Source organism: Excalfactoria chinensis, chromosome 4 (assembly GCF_039878825.1).
Source record: "Excalfactoria chinensis isolate bCotChi1 chromosome 4, bCotChi1.hap2, whole genome shotgun sequence".
Taxonomy (NCBI): domain Eukaryota; kingdom Metazoa; phylum Chordata; class Aves; order Galliformes; family Phasianidae; genus Excalfactoria; species Excalfactoria chinensis.
In genome coordinates, this window is record NC_092828.1 from 55,836,190 (window position 1) to 55,857,313 (window position 21,124).

The following is a 21,124-nucleotide window of genomic DNA, read 5'->3' on the forward strand; positions in this document are numbered from 1 at the left end:
AGAAGTGGATGAGCATATCCAGGAATCTGTAATAATGCTGTGTAAGCAATGTAATTGTGTGTTTATATAATGCCAAGAAAGTCATTTTTGAGATAGATATGAAAGCAAGGTCTTCATTGAAAGTGACTTGCAGTTGCACTTTGTGATGGTTCAGGAGGCATTTTAACAGTTGTATGGATTAGGCACTTAAGAACGTGTGAATTTGTGTGCTGTAAATATTTGTACTGGGTAAAAGCATTTTGCACAGTGTGCGCAGCATCTGTATTATCCTTGTTTTCAACTAGTTAAGGGACAGTGTGCTCCCAGATTTGTCAATCAAGGTAATTGCCGATGGTATTACAGAGCAAGTTCTGAGGCACAATTCCTGCACATGTGAAGACAGTGTATACAGTGCGACTCAAAACAAGGAGAGTTTTGATGTTGCTTTTTTGGCAGTATCCAGCTTCAGGTGTCACTAAAACTATATACATGAAATTCTCCAGAAGGATAAGGATATTTAGTGCTTCATGATGTAATGCAGACCTTCACGTTCCAGGAAAAACAATGCTATATTTACAACTTGTAACTAATAGTTGATGTGGTAAAAGGAATTATATTCATATGGTAAATGAATACAACCTTAATGTGCACCATATGCATGGTGGTGGAGTGATGTACTAATATATCATATTTATTTACCTTGTTTGGTTGCTGCGAAAAATGACTATTCAATTCTAAGTCTGTAGCAAATAAGTCAAAGCAGAGTAATGCAGAAGAAATAATAATTTATAGTTAAACCTATCATATTTTAGAATCTTTATGACCAGCTTAAATGTTTTAAAAAATTGTTTGGTCTGTACAGTAATTATGACTTGGGTAGGAAATTAATTTGTAAGTGTTTCTGGAATGAATGCCTGTTTACACTCACACCACACAGGTAAGGATTACTCCACTGAATGCAAGAATGCTGTATGTAATTAGAATTATGGCCTGCTTCTTTGAAAAAGTATCTGTTCTGAAATTTACTCTTAAAAGACATCTAATTTCTGTGTGCTCTGAACTGATGGCGTACACTAAGTATTCCTTGGTACATCAATATAAAAAGGTAGTAACCGTCCATGTGGTGCACTACACAAATGGTGCATTGGTATGAAATAAACCTTACAAAAGCAGTGAAGCAATGCATTTTTCTTCTTTCAAACCAAAATAAATTACTTTAATATCTTTGAGTGGCGAAAATTAATTGAGCTGAATTCTCATATGAAACGTCACGTCTCAGATTATTTTCTTATCAAACTATGAAATACTATATAAGTTTCAAACTATCAGTCGATTTCAGCATGTATTATCTTTTATCCCATGTCTGTTCTGCAGGAGGCAATATTTTGGTGTGAAATACCCTCTAAATACCCTCTAATAGTTTTGTTTTGTTTTGTTTTTTGCCTTATCTATTGGTATCTTACTTTATTTCATTATTATTAATATTGTTATTATTTGGACTTACTAGCGGAGTAGTCATAAATGTAAACCACAAGAGAGAAATATGAAGAAAAATATTTCCTTAAGGATAAGCAAAAAAAAAAAAAAAAAAAAAAAAGGTCCTTCATAAAGCTGTTATAGAGCATTTTCAAACAAAAATGACAGTGCCTTAAAACATCAAAGGTGATATTTAAGTAGCAGTTTATGAAGTTGGGATGGTGCAAATATTAATATATTAGTGTAGACTGACCCTGAATATTCACCTGCAGATATTTTCACAGGGCTTCAAAAAGGTCTGTATGCGGTGGGAGGGGTGCTGCTGAATGACTTCCAGCTCTTCCAGCAGATGAATCCTTAGGAAGAGTGAACTGGTTCCAGAAAGCTTTGCTTTGCACATCGTATAGGAATTGAGAGGCTGTGGATTATTGACTTTTAGAAATCTGAATTGGAATACTCAGTTCATGAAGACCTCTTAAATCTGTTTCTTTGCTGTGTTTATTTTGGAAACATAGTGAGCTTGCACTTATGACAGAGTGCATATAGAAGATTCTCATATTAGTACCGAATAAGTATTAGCCACTTGTTGCACAATGTCACAAATTGTGCAATGAGCCTTCTTTGTTTTTTATTCACTGAAATGAATTCTACAAGATAAATTTAATGTTTTCCACTTAACTAAGCAACAATATAGCATAGGGTTTATTCTGTTTATGTTTTTAGACTCAGTTTCAGGACAGAACAATATGTTACTGAAATACACTGATCTTTTTCTCAGATAATGTATGGTTGAATTGTTGTTATTTTTCAAGAACAAACTTGCACTGAGTCATGAGGTTGTACTTTTTGGTTTAAGAAGTTTGAACAGGTGGGAAATAGTTTGCGAAAAACATTGAAGGAATGAGAGGAAATGCTGATGGAATATCATGTGAGGAACAAGATGACAATAATGCTCTTGCATAATATGAAAAAAATGCATACTTACATAAAATCCAAAATTCAAAGGAAAGAATATTCAGAGTGAAGTTTTAGGAATACTTCAGTAGTATTGTGTGATAATGCTTCAATAGGGTCTCACATCCATCAAAGAGCTAGTCTTTCTGTGGCAGTGAAATCATTTCTGATCAGTAGTCTTTTATGTAAGTTTACTGTGTGGAATCTATAAATAATGCTGATATAGAAAGTTTATATAATAATTGACAGTCATCACTGATGTAATTATGTAATTAAACTCAGAAACTTGCTATACAGTCAGCACAGAAGTGTAGCAGCAAAGGAGTTTTCTTTGTTTCCTTACATTTTGCTTGAAAGCACTTGTGTCCAAATGTTATCTATTCTGTAAGTACATTTGTACTTTCAAATGTAATTCAAACCTTTTATTTCCTATATTTCAAAAAAATACAACCTTTATAAAATGCTTTTTGAAGACTTTTCTTGCACAGGTAATTGAGTTTGGGTGATTTATCCTTCTGAGAAAGTATTCAATAATTTATTTTAGCAAGAATGTAGTTTGGTTAACTGATGCTTCATTTAATTAAGATTTTATATCGACATAAAATCACTTAATTAATTTGCCATTTAAAAGTACTCTACAGTCTCTACAATCATGGAATTGTATTTTAAAAATTCCTGCTTGGCTGTCAGTGACTTCTAATCAGCTGTCTTCTCAGCATTAAACATAAAAAGGAATGTAGTCAAATATTTCACGTTTTATTCTAAAGCATAATATTATCTCACCCAGAAAGAGTACCTTGTATTTCATCATGATGTAAGTTTTTCATTTAAATATGATTTTGGGGTGGGTTGTTGTTGTTGTTCTTTTAATGGGGAAATTTTTCTTTGGATGCTTTCATATATTTGACTCTGCTTTTACAACTTAGCACTGAAAACATAGGAAGCGGTCTTTGTAGGAATCTGCTGATGGATATAAAATGTCTTGATTCTGTTTTCTTATATAACATCACCAAAGGTGAAAAAAAGCTGGAGAGAAACAGCAGCACTCACAAATTTCTTGTTACTTGGTAAAGCATTTCTGGATGTCATTAAACAGCAGAAAGTTTTGACTTTGCCCACTGTTCCTTTGCAAACAGAGGTTGAAAGAACCTAACATTCATTCAGTGGAATGTCGCCATTAGCTGGCATGATATCATGTGCTTTTCTTTTATCTTCCGATGATTGTTTTATGATTTAGAATATACTTTAATCACCTAAGGAAGGAGTGATATTTCTTGTTATTTTCTACAGCAAGGCAGCTCTGCAGAAATTATTTATTGAAATGTATGAGAAGCCTTTTGAAATAATTTGAATGGTTACTGTATTCTGTCCATTACTGGGAAATAAGTCCATGTATGCTTCCTGTGGCTTAAAATAAATCACTGATGACATTTGTTGTAATGTGAGTGTGGCATTAGGATCCTTGCAGCGTTCAGCTGCAAGTAGCAAGCCAGCTATGGTATAGATTAGGGATATTATTATATACTATGCTGTGAAAAGCACATCTGTACAACTGTTGTGTCTTGGATATTAGGGCTAGGATTTGAACTATCTTTAATCTCATTTGACTTGTTCATCTTCCTTAAGGATCTCCATAAAGATGCACTGAGTATTCTTTTCAGTCCTTAGTTAGGGTTTGCATCAGTGGTCGTAAACCTGCTTAACGGACAAAGACTCTCTTCCCTTTGAAGTCACTTCCCCAGCTTTTCAAAAGGTCTGCGAGCCTGTTCCCCTAAAACAATTTGGAAAAGTTTGAAGTGGTGCCCCTTAAACCAGCAACAAAATAAAATTTTCTCTTTGCATTATTGAAAACCATGACAATCTTCTGAAGCAGTAACAGTTTAAAAGCTTTTAAAGAAATCTGTTCTGCTCTACGACCAGCTTTTAAGTTGACCCCATTATTTGGAAAATCAGAGGCTTGGAAACCCCTGAATGCTTGACATTCTTATCAAAGGACTCAGCCTGACTTTTCACAGGACTCCTGGTTTACAGTATTTATTCAATTCCTAATTTATTTAAAGATGCTGTTGCAATTTCTTATATTTCTTCTTCTTTTTTTACTTTGCATTAAATTATTTCTTAAATGTAATTTAGTAAACTGCTGATATCAATTATGAAATGCCACCTATGGATTTTGTAATCTTTTATGTTTGAAGCCAAACCCAAATTCTAAATGGACCTGCAGTTTTACATAATTGTTCTCTTCTGTGGATTGTGATAAATATGCATGCCCAGTTTCTACTTTTAAAAATATATATCTCCTATGTTTTTTGCTCATACTACTCACAGCCTAACATAGTAATGTAGTTATTGTAAGCAAAAATTGTACTGCAAGGGTTTTGTTTATCTGCACCTCCTAATACTTCATTCAGACATTGCTTCTAGTAAGTCCTTCAAATTCCAGTGTCTTATTTGCATTATCTCCACTACAGTGTTGCACATTTTCTGATTTCAGGAGTTTTAAAATCCGAGTTTTTAAGTAATATGTGTAATATATAATTAGATTAATTCCTTGCTGATCAGTGTACGTATTTGTTAAATGTGATTTCTGAATATAAAGTAAAGTAAAAAGCCCAGAACTCTAAAGCTTTGCAGGTGGTTTACTGAAACAAAACTAACAAAAATTTACATGCACAAAGCTTCCTACTGCCTTGTAGCATGGGGTCAATGGGGAGAAATAATTGGATCAAAAAGATGGAATTGTTACTATAATGGTTGCTGTTACATTTTCCCCTAAACTGGTGTAAAGTTGTGGATTACTTTCACAGTGTTCTTTTATGAACCTCCTGAGATGTCTGTCACAGTCTAGGTGTTCTAGACTTCAGTAGTACAAACTTTCTCTAAAGGGTTTGTGGGCTTTTGTCATCAATCACATGAGAAATAAGTGAAGGTCATTAAGTCTACCCTTATGCTTCTAATCTGTTAGGAGTTTTCCCTTAGCTTCTAAACTCTGCCGTAGCTACTGGGTTCGAGTGTGTTTTGCAAAGCATCATATACAGCAGAATCAATAGCTTTTAGTAATTATTTATTAAGAGATTAGTGATGATTCAGCCAGTTGCTCCAAAGCGCTTACAGATTTTAAATGCTGATGACATAGATTTGAATGTCTATGTATGTGCATGCACACATATATAGTTATTTTGTATGTATATTTCTAAGGAAAAACAGATTTATTTACTTTTCCAAAGTTTGTGTTTTAGATACAAATTTTAAAAGCAACTGGAAAATAAATATGATTTTGAAATGTTAAAATCCTTGAATTGGTACTTCTTTGTAGATTATGACCTTTTCTGAAAAGCAATTTGAATGTGGCAGATGCTTGGATGCTCTGAGGTTAGTTGCATATGGCCTAACTAATGATGTAAACTGCTGAGAATAATCCTAGCCTCTGTGTGTGCACCCAGAGATCTGTGCTTCTTCTCTCTGTACACAATCAGGGTCTTGATAGCTACTTGTTTAAACATTTTACATAATTTCGGGTAAGAGAAAGAACTGTTATTAGTGGTACTGTTAAGGCTCTATATGGACTCATTAATGATACTGTGATCTTTTTATCTTTTAAAAAGTTACAGCCTGAAATACAATTTGAATGATGCCAAATGAAGTGGTTTGGCCGTATTACTACTCTCAGCCTTTGCAAATCTATCACCTGTTTTTGAAATTTAAAAAAAAAAAAAAGTTGTATTTTTACTACTACCTGTCTTCCTAGGTGGCATCTCACAGAATCTGTATCATCATTTACTCTGAAGCAGTTCCTGCAGTTTCAAAACCAGCATAATCCTTATTGAAATTAACTGATAATGTTTCCAAGGAGAAATTCTTTAGAGTTTAAATGTCTCATAAAATGCTTTGAATGAAGTGATTATATGGTAATACAAAAATAACACTGTGCTTTCCATGAAATGCTAGCACTCTAAAAGAGGGTGATCCAGAGAACGACCTGTGGGTCAAAAGTATGAAACTATTTAAAGTGCTTATAACATTTGCTTACTTCTTCTCTGTCTTGTTCTGGAGAATACAATATTTTATTTGTTCACATGTGACATTTATACAATTCTTTTTCTTTATGGTATCCATATATATTTGATTACGCAGAGAATCTCAGAAAAGAAGGAAGTTTTGTTTGCTTGTTCTTGTTGCAGGGAAATTTCTAACAGGAACAGTGTTAGTAAATATTGGACCCGACGATTTTGATTTTGCAGGTTCATCTGAAATTCATACTGACTGTATTGCAAGATTGACATCTTACATGCAACTGAAACATCAGGCTGAGGTTTCACCACTGTTTCTAGCTTAAAATAAAACCAGTCAGTGGATGTTTTACTTCTTCACAGCACATTCACTGTTGGTGTATCCTCTCAGTACTAGCCATAGTGATTGAGTTTACTTATACCTGCTATCAGAAGAGGTAGTAACTGAGTTAGGTCTGTTTCTCCACAAGAAAGCAGAGGAGAAGGAGAGACGGAGAGGAAAACTCAAGTCTGTGTGCTCCAATATGTGCTAGTTTTTAACTGCAAACATGGATGTGTGTTGAGCAAGGCTGAATTTCTGTACTATACTTCTGCTGTACTATATAGATATGAGTATGAAACAAGTGAGTGTAAACAGTGCAATAGAAATGATTTGCAGGGAACATGAATTCCAAGAGCAAGAAAACTAAAGATGCTTCAGTGATTGAAAGTGGTGATTTTGGAAACAGATTGTAACCACAGCTCGCTTTTATTGTTTTTTCACTGAAGGTGATTTTGCAACTCCTCGAGCCATTTTGACAGGACATGACTATGAGATCACCTGTGCTACCATATGCGCTGAACTCGGCTTAGTAATAAGTGGTTCAAAAGGTAAGGAAGCCATTGTCCATTTCTTTCTGTTCATAAAGCCATAGTCCTAATGCAAAAGGGAAAATAGTTTCAGGTGACATATTTAATCAGCTTCATGATGTTTTTATTTTTAGCCATGTTTCAGTTGCTACAGAATTTAAATGAATTTAAAACCACTTTTGTACACATCTTAGAGCTGTGTTATTCAGACGTGTCTATAAGAGGTAACCACATCAGTTTCTCTATTCTAGCATACTGATTACATTTATTTTTGTTTGCTTATTCAATGTGATTGCATATAGCATACAGTTGGATCCAGCTCTTGACTGTCATGATAGTGAAAAATGCAATGTTGTAGTTCGCTTTCTTTTTGTTGTGGATAAAGAAAAGCAAGTTAGTTTCAGAAGGAAGAGAATGTGCTGTCTTGTACGTTAGATGAAGCATTAATATATTTATAAACAACCAAGCAAAATTTGTAGTAATTCTTCTCAAGCTCTTATTTTTTCACTTGAAATTTCTTAGAATTTGGATCTTTCTGCTTTAGTACTTACTAACGCTCTTACTTTGAGGCACCTTTTTAGAGTAAGTTGGCTGTATTTACTGTATGCATCTGTATAAGCTGCTGTTTTATGTATATGAACACTTGTGGCCTAAGACCAAATCAGTTATTTTTTCTGAATGTATTAACAAGCATATATTTAGTGAATCATGTATGGGTTAAAATCATAGTATGAGACAGTACGCTTTTAGCATGAATATGTATGAAAGTTCGATACCCTTAGCTTCACGTTCTGAAGTCTTGAATTAGGATTCATTATTTCCAAATTTAAACAGAAATCAACACGACAGAATCTTTCAGGTGTTCTAAAGTACTTTACTACTAAGCTCTTTAAGGGATAACTACTCATTATACTCTGACACTTATACAGTCATAGGCTTTCCACTTAAACATGGTACAATTCATTACAACATGTTATCAGAGATCAGAAAATCATAGTAATCAGAAGAGACCTGTGGAGATCATCAAGTCCAAGCCCCCATTTATATATTGTGTATAATTATATATGTAAATATATATAGTATCATATTTTATATATATAAATATATACACAAATACTGACTACCATTATATATATATATAATCCTGATTACCTAATTAGTAGCCATGGTTTATGTTTTAATACACAATGATTAAGTGAGCATGTGAATCAATATCTAAAGTTTCTATTCTTTCTCACAGAAGGACCATGTCTCATACATTCTATGAATGGAGATTTGCTGAGGACATTAGAAGGTCCTGAAACATTAGAAGGTCCTGAAAACTGCCTGAGACCAAAACTTATCCAAGCTTCAAGGGAAGGACAATGTGTCATATATTATGAAAATGGCCTTGTTTGTGTATTCAGTGTGAATGGGAGACTTCAAGCCACTATGGAAACAGAAGACAAGATCAAGGTAAGTGTATTCAAATGTGTGCAAAGAACTGTCTATTTTGGAGTTCTGTGGAGCTTCTTTCTGTAGGCAGACCATAAAAATATATAGTATTACACCATAATAGCAGCATTTGTAATTAAGGGAAGAAAACACTCCTCATGTACTATTTTTATTTTAGAAATATGTTCATATGATGAGGAATAGACTGTAGGCGTTTTCTTGAAGGGAAGACTACAAATACTTCTAAGTCAACTGAAGTCAGACTATTTCTTTAGTTTTGAGTCTGAAGACAGGAGGCTGTTGGACATGCTGTTTTCAAAGTTGGCTTTCCTTTTTTTTGACATCTCTGTCCACGTTCCTTCATTTTAGTTTGAGAGAGTGTGTTGTGCTGAGCTGCAGGAAATTTTTAGTCATATGTCCGTATTTCAGCTCTTTAGCCCTTAGAAGTGTCTTTGACATTTGCTGACCAGGCAGCTAGGTACAAGACATGGAGCAAGTCCAAAACTATGCAGGGGGTATGTTAAGTTTATGGTGTTATGGACATTATTTGCTAATACAAAATGCAGGTCTTTTGACAGTTCCTGTGACATAGTGCCTACAAAGCAGAGCAGAACCTGGCAGCTGTCCTGCAGTGAAGCAGAACTATCAAGAGTATTTTACTTACACTTTTTCCCTTGAATATGAACAAAAGTGAATGGAAAGGAAGAGAAGGAAAGGAAATAAAAAAGAAAATGGATAAGCATTTTCAAATCTAGTAGAAATGTAACAAAGACATGAAGCAAGGCAACATTAGAGGGTCAGCATTCAGGCTACCTGAATTATCTGAAGTTATGGTTTGTATGCCATTACTTGTGATCTGAGTGGCACAGAATCAATCACAGAATGGCTGAGGTGGAAAGGGCCCACCGCATCCATCAGGTCCAGCCTTCAGCTGGGCAGCCCAGAGCAGCTGCCCAGGCCCATGTCCATGTGGCTTTGGGAGATCTGCAGAGAGGAGACTCCCACAGTCCCTCAGCCAAAAAAGACCTCTGTTCCTGTAGCACTGCTGTGCCTCCAAGCTGGTTTACCAAACCTGATGGAGGCACCCAGCTACTCAGCTGCTGGCATTTACAGTGTTGCCCTCACAAAGTTTTCTCCTCCCTTATCTGTATTAGTTGTTTCAGGAAGAAAATGCCTCTTGTATTGTATTCCACTTAAAACTTTCTAAAAACCTGTTGTATACTATATTCAGTTAATCCAACAACACCGTGTTTTCAAAATGTCAGGTACAGTGGTGCTGGTATAAGCCAAAATAAATCTCAGCAGAGGGTTTCTTTTCCAGTGAGATGCCTGCAGTGGGTGAGGGGGTGTACAATCTTTGAATGCTGTGGCAGCCGCAAGTGTAGTTGTGAGGCTAGGGAAATGAAGTAGGAATGTGCATATTTCTGCCCCAGGCCATTTCTCCAAATTAATGTCAATTCTTGCTTCAATTTTTAATCTTTGTTCCTTTCTCTGCAATTGCGCCTTTGGCTGTTCTTGCACAAATGCTTTTGAAATGTTAAGCCTACTCTTCACCTTAGTTCTTCCATAAAGGGAGTACATATCACAATGTTTTCTCCTTTTATAATAGTAACGTTGATAATCTGCCATTTTAGTTTGTGATTATGTTGTCAGTCAGGGAAGGAAATCTGTAAAATATCTCAGAATCCCTTGCTGCCTAAAACAATTTCTGTAGTGTTTCAGTCAGTACCCACAGCTTTGGGAATGTTGCTGCAGGCAATGGAAGTTCTGCTCTCTGTTGGCCAGAGTTACATATGTACAGTGGGTTGTTTTTGTTTTGTTTTGTTTTCTCTCTCTCCCAGTGGTCCCACTTGGGCTTTATGCTCAAACAATCTAAAGCCTTTTTTTCCCTATGCTTCTGCGCTATATCATGTTAGAAGGCAAGTGGCAACAGCATAATTAACTTAGGGGCATTTAAAATGAATAGTCCCTAACCACGGGCTGCTATGAAACTAACTTTCTTTCTTTCTTTCTTTCTTTCTTTCTTTCTTTCTTTCTTTCTTTCTTTCTTTCTTTCTTTCTTTCTTTCTTTCTTTCTTTCTTTCTTTCATTTCTTTCTTTCTTCATTTCTTTCTTTCTTTCTTCATTTCTTTCTTTCTTTCTTCATTTCTTTCTTTCTTTCTTTCTTCATTTCTTTCTTTCTTCATTTCTTTCTTTCTTTCTTCATTTCTTTCTTTCTTTCTTCATTTCTTTCTTTCTTTCTTCATTTCTTTCTTTCTTTCTTCATTTCTTTCTTTCTTTCTTCATTTCTTTCTTTCTTTCTTCATTTCTTTCTTTCTTTCTTCATTTCTTTCTTTCTTTCTTCATTTCTTTCTTTCTTTCTTCATTTCTTTCTTTCTTTCTTCATTTCTTTCTTTCTTTCTTCATTTCTTTCTTTCTTTCTTCATTTCTTTCTTTCTTCATTTCTTTCTTTCTTTCTTCATTTCTTTCTTTCTTTCTTCATTTCTTTCTTTCTTTCTTTATTTCTTTCTTTCTTTCTTCATTTCTTTCTTTCTTCATTTCTTTCTTTCTTTCTTCATTTCTTTCTTTCTTTCTTCATTTCTTTCTTTCTTCATTTCTTTCTTTCTTTCTTCATTTCTTTCTTTCTTTCTTCATTTCTTTCTTTTCTCTTAAAAAGGATAGAAAAGGGAAGGAAAAGGTCACAAGTGTTGAATCTGTAAAGTAAAATTCTTATTTATATCTGCCTGTGTCATTATGGACTTGCATTTCAGAATGTTATTGACAAAATAGCAGCGTTCAATAAAGATGTTGGAACAACATTCTAATTTTCTCATATTCCTGTGCCAGGAAACTGCTAGAAAAATTTCAGACGCTCTGGGGAAATTGGGTCTAATCAATGCCTTCCACCTGTTTTTGTTTTAAATACTGTATTGCTCAGTGGAGCTTAGGCATATCGCAGTACATCTACCATGTAATGTTTAGATATCTTAATGAATAACTTAACTCTAAATAGTCTGCTTGTTCTGAGAGGTAAAGTTATTTTACCTTAAACAAAGGCTGTGTGCTGTTTCACCCAGAGGAACCAATTTATTTTCTTTTCCTGAGTCTGTTTTGAAATGTGGAAGTGCCCACAAGACTTTTGCTGCTGTAAGCCAGTGCTGTCACTGTGTCAGCTCTGGCTTTTCACAAAGCACCGCCTTTCAAAAAATCTGAGATGTTAAAGGATTTGTGCAAAGTTTTGAGACTTTCCAAGGAAATATCGGTGAGAAATGCTGCTTTTAGAACATTGCTGAGATTGTGCGCTTTGGGGATTATTTGAGAGTCTGAACCTCGTGTTGTAAGAGTGATTAGTTGCAGAGGTGTTTCAGTTTCATACCTAGCAGAACCCCAGTTAAATGGCGCTAGGGAAAAGCAGAACAGTAAAATTGATTCATGCCTTTTTCTATGCCAGTTGGAGTACTTAGGAGTAAAAGCATCCTTTCGTTTGTTAAATCTTGAAGGGCATGCCATGAAACTGAAATGTGGACAGGGTGACCTTTTCCTTTCATTCATTCCTTCATTCATATATATTCTGAGGCTGGCAAGTGGCTGAGATATTTATTTATAAATAATAAAAATAAATAATTCAACATCTTGTCTTCCTGACAAGCCAATGACTTAGTAAAATTGCATAGGTATTAGTAAAGGTTCAAAGCTTATGCTTTATTTAATCAAAAGATCACAAGAAACCACTGCATTATACAGGTAGTGGAAGAGTTAAAGATTAATGGCTTTAATTTGCCTTTTAATATAGCATTTCTTCAGTAAAAGCCTCAAGTATAAAATCCAAGTGAACCATGACCAGAAGGTTAATGGATTTTCATCAGCTGAATTTTATAAGTGTAGCAAATAATTATTTGTCATGGTCTTCATTTCAGTTTGAAAATACCCTTAGGAGATTGCCACTGCTATAAAGCAAAACCCACTCTATATTGACTTTTCCTTCTAATGAATAATCTTTTTAATAATCGTGTGTGGTACGCTGGATCTCGTGATCATCTACTCCGAGCATACAAGTTCTAGATAATTTTTACTGTCTTATCCCAAGTTTGTTTTCTACACCTTTCTCATTGAGTTGTTATACATTTGTGTTTGCTGGTAGAAATAATCACAGAAATAATTTGTGGTAGGAACTTCTGTTTTTGTGGGAAAAGATTCCACTTACACTAGCAAAATAACAAGATTCCACCTGCGTTAGCAATCAGTTTTTCATAGGTAGACGTGGTTAAATAAAAACCATATTCTGCTTTACTGTTTCTAAGTGCGTGGGTATGTGTTGTCACTTTAATCCAAAACACAGATGGAATAGGTTTATCATCTGTTTATTTCAGTATTATCCCCACATTTTGTTTACAGTGTATGTTACTATTTCAATTACATCCATCTTAAAGTAATTGTGTGGAATAACATCTTAGCAGTGTTATTCATTATGATTAGTTGGGAGTTGTTGCAGTGAACACTCAAAATTGATAATACAAAGTCACCTAGAGAAAATCTGTCTTAGTCTATGTGTTGTATATCATGTAATTCTTAAAGGACCTATTCAGCAACACAGTAATACAGTACAGCAGTACCAAAAATACAGATAGGCACTGTGTCTGACTTCAGTTATTGCTGTTCATGAAGCAGTATCTTGCATTGACTGTTTGTTATGATTTCTAGGCTTGTCAGCAGTCTGTATAAACACTTTAATGTTACATGAATGTAACTGTTTTGTGATTTAATTTCTCCATGTTTCTGGTATGGGCATTATATATCCTGTATATTAAAAAAGCCAACAACTTCCTCCTCTTGAGGAATTAAAAATCAGTGTAAGCTTTGCATTCTGAAAAACACTTGAATCAGAGGTTGCAAATACCAAAATACTTATTTCAGCACAGAGGGGTGTGTTTTCAAGGCTCTGATGTAAATTCTTTCTCTGTTTCCTACATTTGAACTTCTGAGCTGGAATTTTGCTTGTGGACTATCATCTTCAGGCATTTCGTTGCATTCTACTGACAGTGGTTCAGTTAAAGCTGACCAACCTGTAGTATGCTTTTGTACAGATAGGTTTGTTTAGAATTTCAAAGCTTACATAGTTCTGTTGGAAAGTTTTGTGGCTCTCTGCCTTGTGTCAAGGAAGTTGAAATTTATGCAGAATTAGTTCTGGTGTGAAAGACTTGTGTTTTTTTGAAAAGCTGCCCAATCTTGGGCAATTCACACATCTCTGAAAAGTCTCAGGAGGTAATACATTGCATGTATGTTTGATACTGAAATACAGTCCAGCAAAGCAGGCAATGCAGATTTTTCCCCACGATGATCAACCCAACAGTGTGCAGCACAAAATTTCTGTTATAAAAAATGATGTGAAGTGAACCTGAATGGGACTAGGAAAGGGAGGGGAAGCAGAGAAGAAAGGAATCAAGGATGGAACCAAAGAGACACAGTTTCCATTATCAAGGGCAAATCATTATCCTCCTAATCCAGAGCAGGAGTCTATCAATGTCAGTCAAAAATAGTTCTTGTAAGTTTTTTACCATTTCACTCCCCTCTATCATTCAGCCTTTTGCTAGTCAGGGCAGCGTCTACTTGGACTAGTATTAAAGGCACTTGGGGGAACATGGGATACTGTAGTTCCATGCCAGTGCTGCTGAATCTTGTACATCTAGCTAATTTACAAGAGTAAATTTCCTTAATTAAGCTCATATTAAGTCTTTGGAATATGGAAAAAAATCACAGGTAAGGTAAAACTTAACTAGTGCTGCCTAGAATAACATCTTGTTTCCCAAAAGCTTGTTTTGGTATCACATCTCCTTAGACTTTCAGCTGTCAATATTCTAACCTTTTATGAAAAGTAAGAGGAGGAAGAAAGTAAACTTATATTTACCTGACGGATATCCATGTGGTTTTCCCTTAGGCAATCCAGCTGAGTAGAGATGGACAGTATCTGCTTACAGGTGGAGACAATGGAGTTGTCATGGTATGGCAGATGTGGGACCTGAAGAAGCTATTTGCTTACCCAGGCTGTGATGCTGGAATCCGATCCATGGCCCTGTCATATGACCAAAGGTTAGAGAAAAGCCGGGTCTTTACAAGAATTACAGAGACTACATTTTTACTGTGAAATTATTTTTTGCTTCTGATTTTCTGTATATCTCAGGTCCTGATGATTATATTGAAAATTCTGTACTTACGTCAGTTTCTTTCTAGAGTGTCGTATGTAGGTCAGGTAATCTTTTTGAGGATTTCAGCTCTCACTGAGAATGAAGAAGGTTTAAGAAAGGCAGACTTTCTAAGCAGGTTGGAGTGTTGGCCTGTTCTTGTATGGTATGGGTCAGTTGAAGTTGGAAGGTTACATGTGTGCTTTTTATGTTTCTTCTTGCACTTATGATAGAAACCACATTCCTAATTCCAGATCTTCTTGTTAAAAATAAAATAGTTAAAGCAGTTGCACAGTAAGATTCCTACTATACAGCTCCAGTTTGGTAATTCTAATTTTCATTTCCAGAAAAGTGATTTTATCTATCTCAATCACAACTCTCAAAGTTTCCTTCTATTTAAGACAATCAAATTAGGTTTTAACTGTATTTTTATATTGCGTTTGCCAATGCTGCTATACTTAAATATGTTGTTTTTATTACAAAAGTGCTCTTTGTTTATAGGATGTTCATAATTTTATTTGTACATCTAGCTGATGGGTGAGATTTTTATTGTCTCTCGTTTGTTTGCTTACTGGAATTTCTGTGTGCTTTTCAAGAAAGCTTGATTTAAATCACTCAGGAGTGTCTACATTGTACAGTAAAGCATATAGATGAGGCTCCTAACCTTCTGCTGAAGTGGAAGTTCATACTGAATGAAATATTCCATAGTGAATATTTGAACATTTGTTTTCCTGGACCATATTTGTAACACATAATATAAAATGAACTCTGAAAAAACACAAGCCAGCAGAAGCTGTGGACTTCAAACAAACATTCGACTTCTTGTTAAGCATAATTAGAGACTATAGGTAGTTCACTAAAAAAAAACACACCCTATTCCATTCAAAATGAACTGCTGATAAAAGTATATCAGAAGCTTGATGTGCAGCTGTTGAATTTTAGACTCCTGAAGTTGTATCCAGTTTTGCTGTTAAAGAATCTGTAAGCCGTAATTAAAATGGCATGGTATCATAATATTTGCACGTCAGTAAACTGAAATTTAATGTGAGCGTATATAAATTTAACCCATTTGCTTTGGGTTTGAAGACACAGAAATGTAGAATAGGGTTTAATTTCTTTGGTGTGCATGAAGATAGAATGTATACGCTTGATAGGTAGCATGTAAGAAAAGTTTTAATCTAATACATAAACAGTCAGAAGGTCTGTATTGAAATGAAATAGGGAGTGATTGCAGGAATGTTCAAAACCACCAGGGCACTGAAATTGCTTTCAAAACTGAACACTTACATGTCCAGTAGAAGGCCTGTGCCCATATCCAGTTCCTTCATGGATTAAATGGGAAAGGCTAGACTGAACGCAATGTGTCTCCCAGCCCTTCTGCACTTTGCTTTTTCACCACTACTTCATCCTACTCCCATGCTCCACAAAGAAACAAATAAGCAAGCCACACAACAGTCTCAGGAAGCCTTGCAGGACAGTGGCACTGGTAAACAATCCTGTTGTCTGACTTTTGATTGAATAGCAGCCTCAGGCCACCCATACAAAACTGTTGCCTAGTGTTTTGTATGCTTTGAGATCCATAAATCTTCTGTCAGTGCTGGTGCAGATGTCAGCGTTAGCTAAATTCACCCTGCTGAAGTCCTTGGAAAGCCCAGCTTGTCAGCCTGGTAAGCCCTTCCAGCTCCAGCTGCCTTCCTGTACCTGTCTTGGTGTACTTCTTTGGTGTGCTGACTCGCACCTGATCACACGGTGGTTCACTGACTAACATGGTATTGTGCTTTCCTCAGGTGCATACTGACGGGGATGGCATCGGGGAGCATAGTGGTTTTCTACAATGACTTCAATCGTTGGCATCATGAATATCAAACCAGATACTGATCTTCATGGAGACCACAGTTACCACTGATGTGGGTGGCTGTTTTCTGAATGAGACTGGCCATAGCACGCCTCCCTCCCTTGGTGTCCTGTCACAACATTGCTCCTTATAAATAGCTATATTCTATCTGAATGTAACTTAAATTTGCTGAGAGAAGCAACCTATTTTTTAAAGTTAATCGCTATTTTTGTAGACTTTGCTTGACTTTTTTGGGGGAAGGGCAGTGATGCAGAAAAATGGCTGCTGGGTTCTGTAGTTAAAAATCTATATTTTTAGTCATAATGAGAAGTCTATTTTGATCTCTGTATGTAAAAGAAACCTAAAATAAAGTCAGTTAAAACTCACATTCTAGATGTGTCATGAAGAAACAGATTTTTCCACCTGAAGCTTTATCTATGCCTTTGAAGAATATATGATTTTAACATAATGGAAATGAATCATGTCATTTGGGGACTTTTAATCTGTGCTATCTATACTATACTTTGTCTTGTACTTTTCCAAATGATTGTACTACATCAGCACTGACATTTCTGAAAATCAATAGTAATATTTAAATTATGGTTAATGTAATGTTAAACTTTGCAAATGGTTTCCATCAATGTTAATATTTAGGCATGTTCCTACGCCTAGACAATTAGTTCTTTTTTAGTTGTTTGTTAATGTGCAGTTAAGAGAGCAACAGAGTTTGTGTTGCGTCAAGTGTGAATCCTTCCAGTTTTTAACTGACATCTCCTTCAAAGCACACCAAAATGTAGATTGTTCCTCAAAATCAGGAAGGCTGTTTAAAAGCCTTAAGCTCAAATCAGAAACCCACAGAAGCAGGGTTTTTTTGTGTGTGTTTTTTTGTTTTTTTCTTATTAGGTGCATTTACCAAAGCACACTTCTGCTGTCTGACTGTGAAAGCACTAGAAAGGCAAAATGTTTGCTGGTGCACAGCCTCTCTACAGCAGCAGAAGCACTAGACTTGCAGGTTGCTCTTCTTGTTTGTCCAGAACTGACCCCTGCAGTACTGTAGCACACACCACATTCCTTTTCTGTATATGGCAGGAACATCTTTTGTATTTTGCTATCACCAAAACTAGTCAGGTCCTGTCCAATCTTGTGAAATTCTCTTTCTTTCAGGAAATGAAAAATAATTTATATTAAGGAACAATAAGTTATTTTGGTGTTGCACAAATCTACTTTTCTACAAGATTGCTGTGCAGAACTCTGTGAAAATATTTGTGAAAAGAACTGTTATTGTTTTGTAAGTCTGTATTGCATAAAAGTATCTTCTTTGTATGTTGTGATCTATCAGTTGAAATTTACATTCCCTATCTGTATCGATACATACATTTCTCTAGCTGCCTTCTAGTGCAGTTCCTGTTTTTCTAAGCATTTAGCTCCTATCTCTTTAAGTAAAGATTTGGAATGAGAAAATTCAGTTTGAGTGAAGAAATTAAATAAAATTGCATTTGTAATTGAGAGCTTGATTGGAACGTATTGTGTTCTTGTGGCTCAGTGTTTGTTCACAAGAGAGAAAACAGGTGCTATGGCTGACACACGTAAAAGTACCCCTGCTGTTTATGCAATGGTGATTAAGCTTTCTGTGTTCTGCATTTTTAAACTGATACGGTTATAGTGGTATCAGTAAAGTTACTTTTATGTGTTTTGTGTAGCATAAAGATGATCTAATTAAGCAAAGGCTGTAGTTATGTCTGTGATAAGTAACATCTGCAGTAAGTACCTGGTATACCAAGCAGTAAGATTTGTTACAAAAAAATTGTACTGCACAATTCCTTACGTTCAGCAACTTTAACACCATTTATCTAAGGAGTTTGAGAGGAAATTGAAGAGCAGTTTGAATTTTTCTCAAGCCATGAGTGCATTTGGTATACCAAGTGGAAGCAAAAAAAAGCACACATTAAAATGTTCATGTGGCCAGATGTATCTTATCAAGTGCAAGTACTGAAAATGTTCTCTTTATAATCTTCTGACTGAGGAAACATTTAGTTATTGATAGAAGTGATTGTGATCTCAAATCCAAGATGTTTCATGGGGAGCTGGTTTGATAAGCATGGCAGTGATTACCCCTGTAAGCTTGGCTGTTGTAGAAAAGGCTCCATTGGTCATTAACTGCCTTTCCAAAGTGCAAAGGTGACTGCATCTGTGTGGGCTCCAGTGCCATCCTGAGCTGAATCCAACTGGTGAGCTCATACTGATAGCAGCTGTGCCACGGCAGAAAGTGCTTCTTTGGGAAGCAGAATGTTTTCCTTTGCAGCATGAGGTTTTGCACATCACAAGCACTGTGGGTCTCCTGTGGACAAGGAAATCTTCACCTGCATCTCCAGAAGTGAGACTGAGAAGACCTCCCATGTCTAGGCTGCTTGGCTGGAGGCAGCAGAGAGCAGGAGAAGCGTCTCTTTCCACAGTAAGCACATACCTTGAGCACAGTGTTTGGTGGTGGGGTTTCTACCTAGGATGTGAGCTCTGCTTGTGCTAGTCCATGTCATGAAATTTGTGCTGGAGTGGCAAAAAGGGTTAATTTTGCAGCTAATCAGAGCGTCACCTGTGTCAGGTTCCTGCCTGCACAGGGAGACAACAACAGGTGCCAGTCAATAACCTACACCTGAGCTGGCAGTTACTTGCAGAATGTTCTGGAAGAGGGAGTAGAGCAGAACAGCTTTTCTTCTTCCAGTTCTTTATTTCTTCAGAATGGACAAGGAGCCTTTACAAACAGTGTTTTTTACCTGGCAGTCTGGACCTCCTTTTGTTCTGGTGAGTTCAAATGGCTTTTTTTTTTCTTTTTTTAAAGTTGGGGCATATGGTTGGTATTCTGGAAAGCAGCACTTACTGTTGTTGGGAGTTTGGTTTGTGGGGAAATATTGAACTCAAGTAGCTTGAAATCAGTTCTAGGCTTGTGGAAATTGCTGATGTGAATTGTACAGGATCTGATGAGAGATGGTGTGAATTTCTGTTTCGAGGTGCTTTGGAGATCCATTCCTGCCCTGGTGCTGTTAATGTGTGTGGTTGGGCTGGGCATTGTTAAGCAACAGTGGAGTTTCTTCAGTTGTTACACAGAGAACAACAGCAATAAAAACCTTGTGTGCTTCATAGAGGGCTGGGGTGTGGAACAAAAATTGTTTTTGCTTTCCTGTCCTATAACACAAAAGCCAAAATTGAGACTTGTGTGGTTAATGACCTTTATTGCAACTTCAGTGAGGACATAACTGCTGTTAGGTATGTTAAGTAAGAATAAGGCAGGTATGGTGTCTGTTTGGATTATAGCTTTTCTACTTTATGTGCCAAGTTTCGTTTTCGTTGACGTGTGAGTGATGAGTGCTGCTGCTTAGGGCACGACTGTGTTGCTCCTACATTTCAAATAGTTCAAAGGGAATAGAAGATGGCTGTACTGTTTTTAAGAAGCAAAACAAAAGCAGAGATGAGCCCTACTGTGTGTGCTGCTCTAGACCAGTGCAAGCTTTGCTGGATGGGGTTAGGACGGTTGTGTAGAGTCATGTGAGATTTTACAACTTTGTAGAAGTCATGGGAAATCCAGTGACTCTTGTAAATGAATTGTGACGCTATTAGGGAGCGTATTATTGGAATGGAGAATGACTTGTTTATTTAGCAAAATCAGACATGAACTCATACTTTGAGCTGTGTCACATACTCAACTAATGGAAGGCATCTAGGTAAGTGCTTTGAAGGTTGGGCTGTATGAACTGCATCGAGGAAAAAAAAAACACTGCTATTTACTAAGTGGTAGGAGTCTGATATATGATCATTTCTATTTTTGTCAAGTTATAGATTTGTCTTTGACTGTTACTTTGTTCAGTATGCACTGTGAGTTCTGAGCTGCAAAACCATGAAATGCAACTAATACAGCTGAGTCTGTCTGTGTGTTTAGAACATACCGTGCCCAGCAAGATCTGTCTAGCAATGGACAGAAGGATTTGCAGATTCTTTTTTTTTTTTCTTTTGTTTTTTATTGTGTTTATCATCCTACGTGTTAGCAATCTGTATGTGAGTAAGCTAGCTGCAAAGCCAAAATGTGACTGTTCTAAACATCAGATAGAACAATAGAGCTGGTGTCTTTGTAAGCAGAATATTTAAACTGTGTTTAAATGTTTGAAGTGTTTAAACACTCTAACCCTTTGGCAAATATAAGTCTGGGGGAAAAGGAATAGTTGCAAGGCTTTGCTTCTCTGCAAGCTGCATTTTGCATGCTTCTCACTCTTTTGTTTCCATTTCGAAATATGACGAAGTAATAAAAATCCAGTGTCATTCAGAACGAACGAAAATCAGAAGGAACAATTGAAGGAAAACTCAGTGGATGGATGCATGGCAGCTTTCTTCTTCAGGCCCTGCCCCTGTGTATTTTTACAGTTCTAATTTAGTTTAACAAC

At 36.1% G+C, this 21,124-nt stretch overlaps 1 protein-coding gene across 6 annotated transcripts in view; it reads left to right on the forward strand.

Annotated features, from left to right (window-relative positions):
- The window catches only part of LRBA (LPS responsive beige-like anchor protein), a 363,878-nt gene extending 345,677 nt beyond the window's left edge, over positions 1 to 18,201 (forward strand). For 5 of the 6 annotated variants that reach the window (XM_072334558.1, XM_072334561.1, XM_072334560.1 and 2 more), the window contains 4 exons: positions 7,188 to 7,289; positions 8,509 to 8,723; positions 14,617 to 14,768; positions 16,648 to 18,201. In XM_072334558.1, the coding sequence (XP_072190659.1) occupies positions 7,188 to 7,289; positions 8,509 to 8,723; positions 14,617 to 14,768; positions 16,648 to 16,738 (560 nt within the window). In that variant the 3' untranslated portion in view covers positions 16,739 to 18,201. The remainder of the gene's footprint in view (positions 1 to 7,187; positions 7,290 to 8,508; positions 8,724 to 14,616; positions 14,769 to 16,647) is intronic. The other variant, XM_072334559.1, reaches the window with a different exon arrangement.
- The last annotated feature ends 2,923 nt before the right edge of the window (positions 18,202 to 21,124 follow it).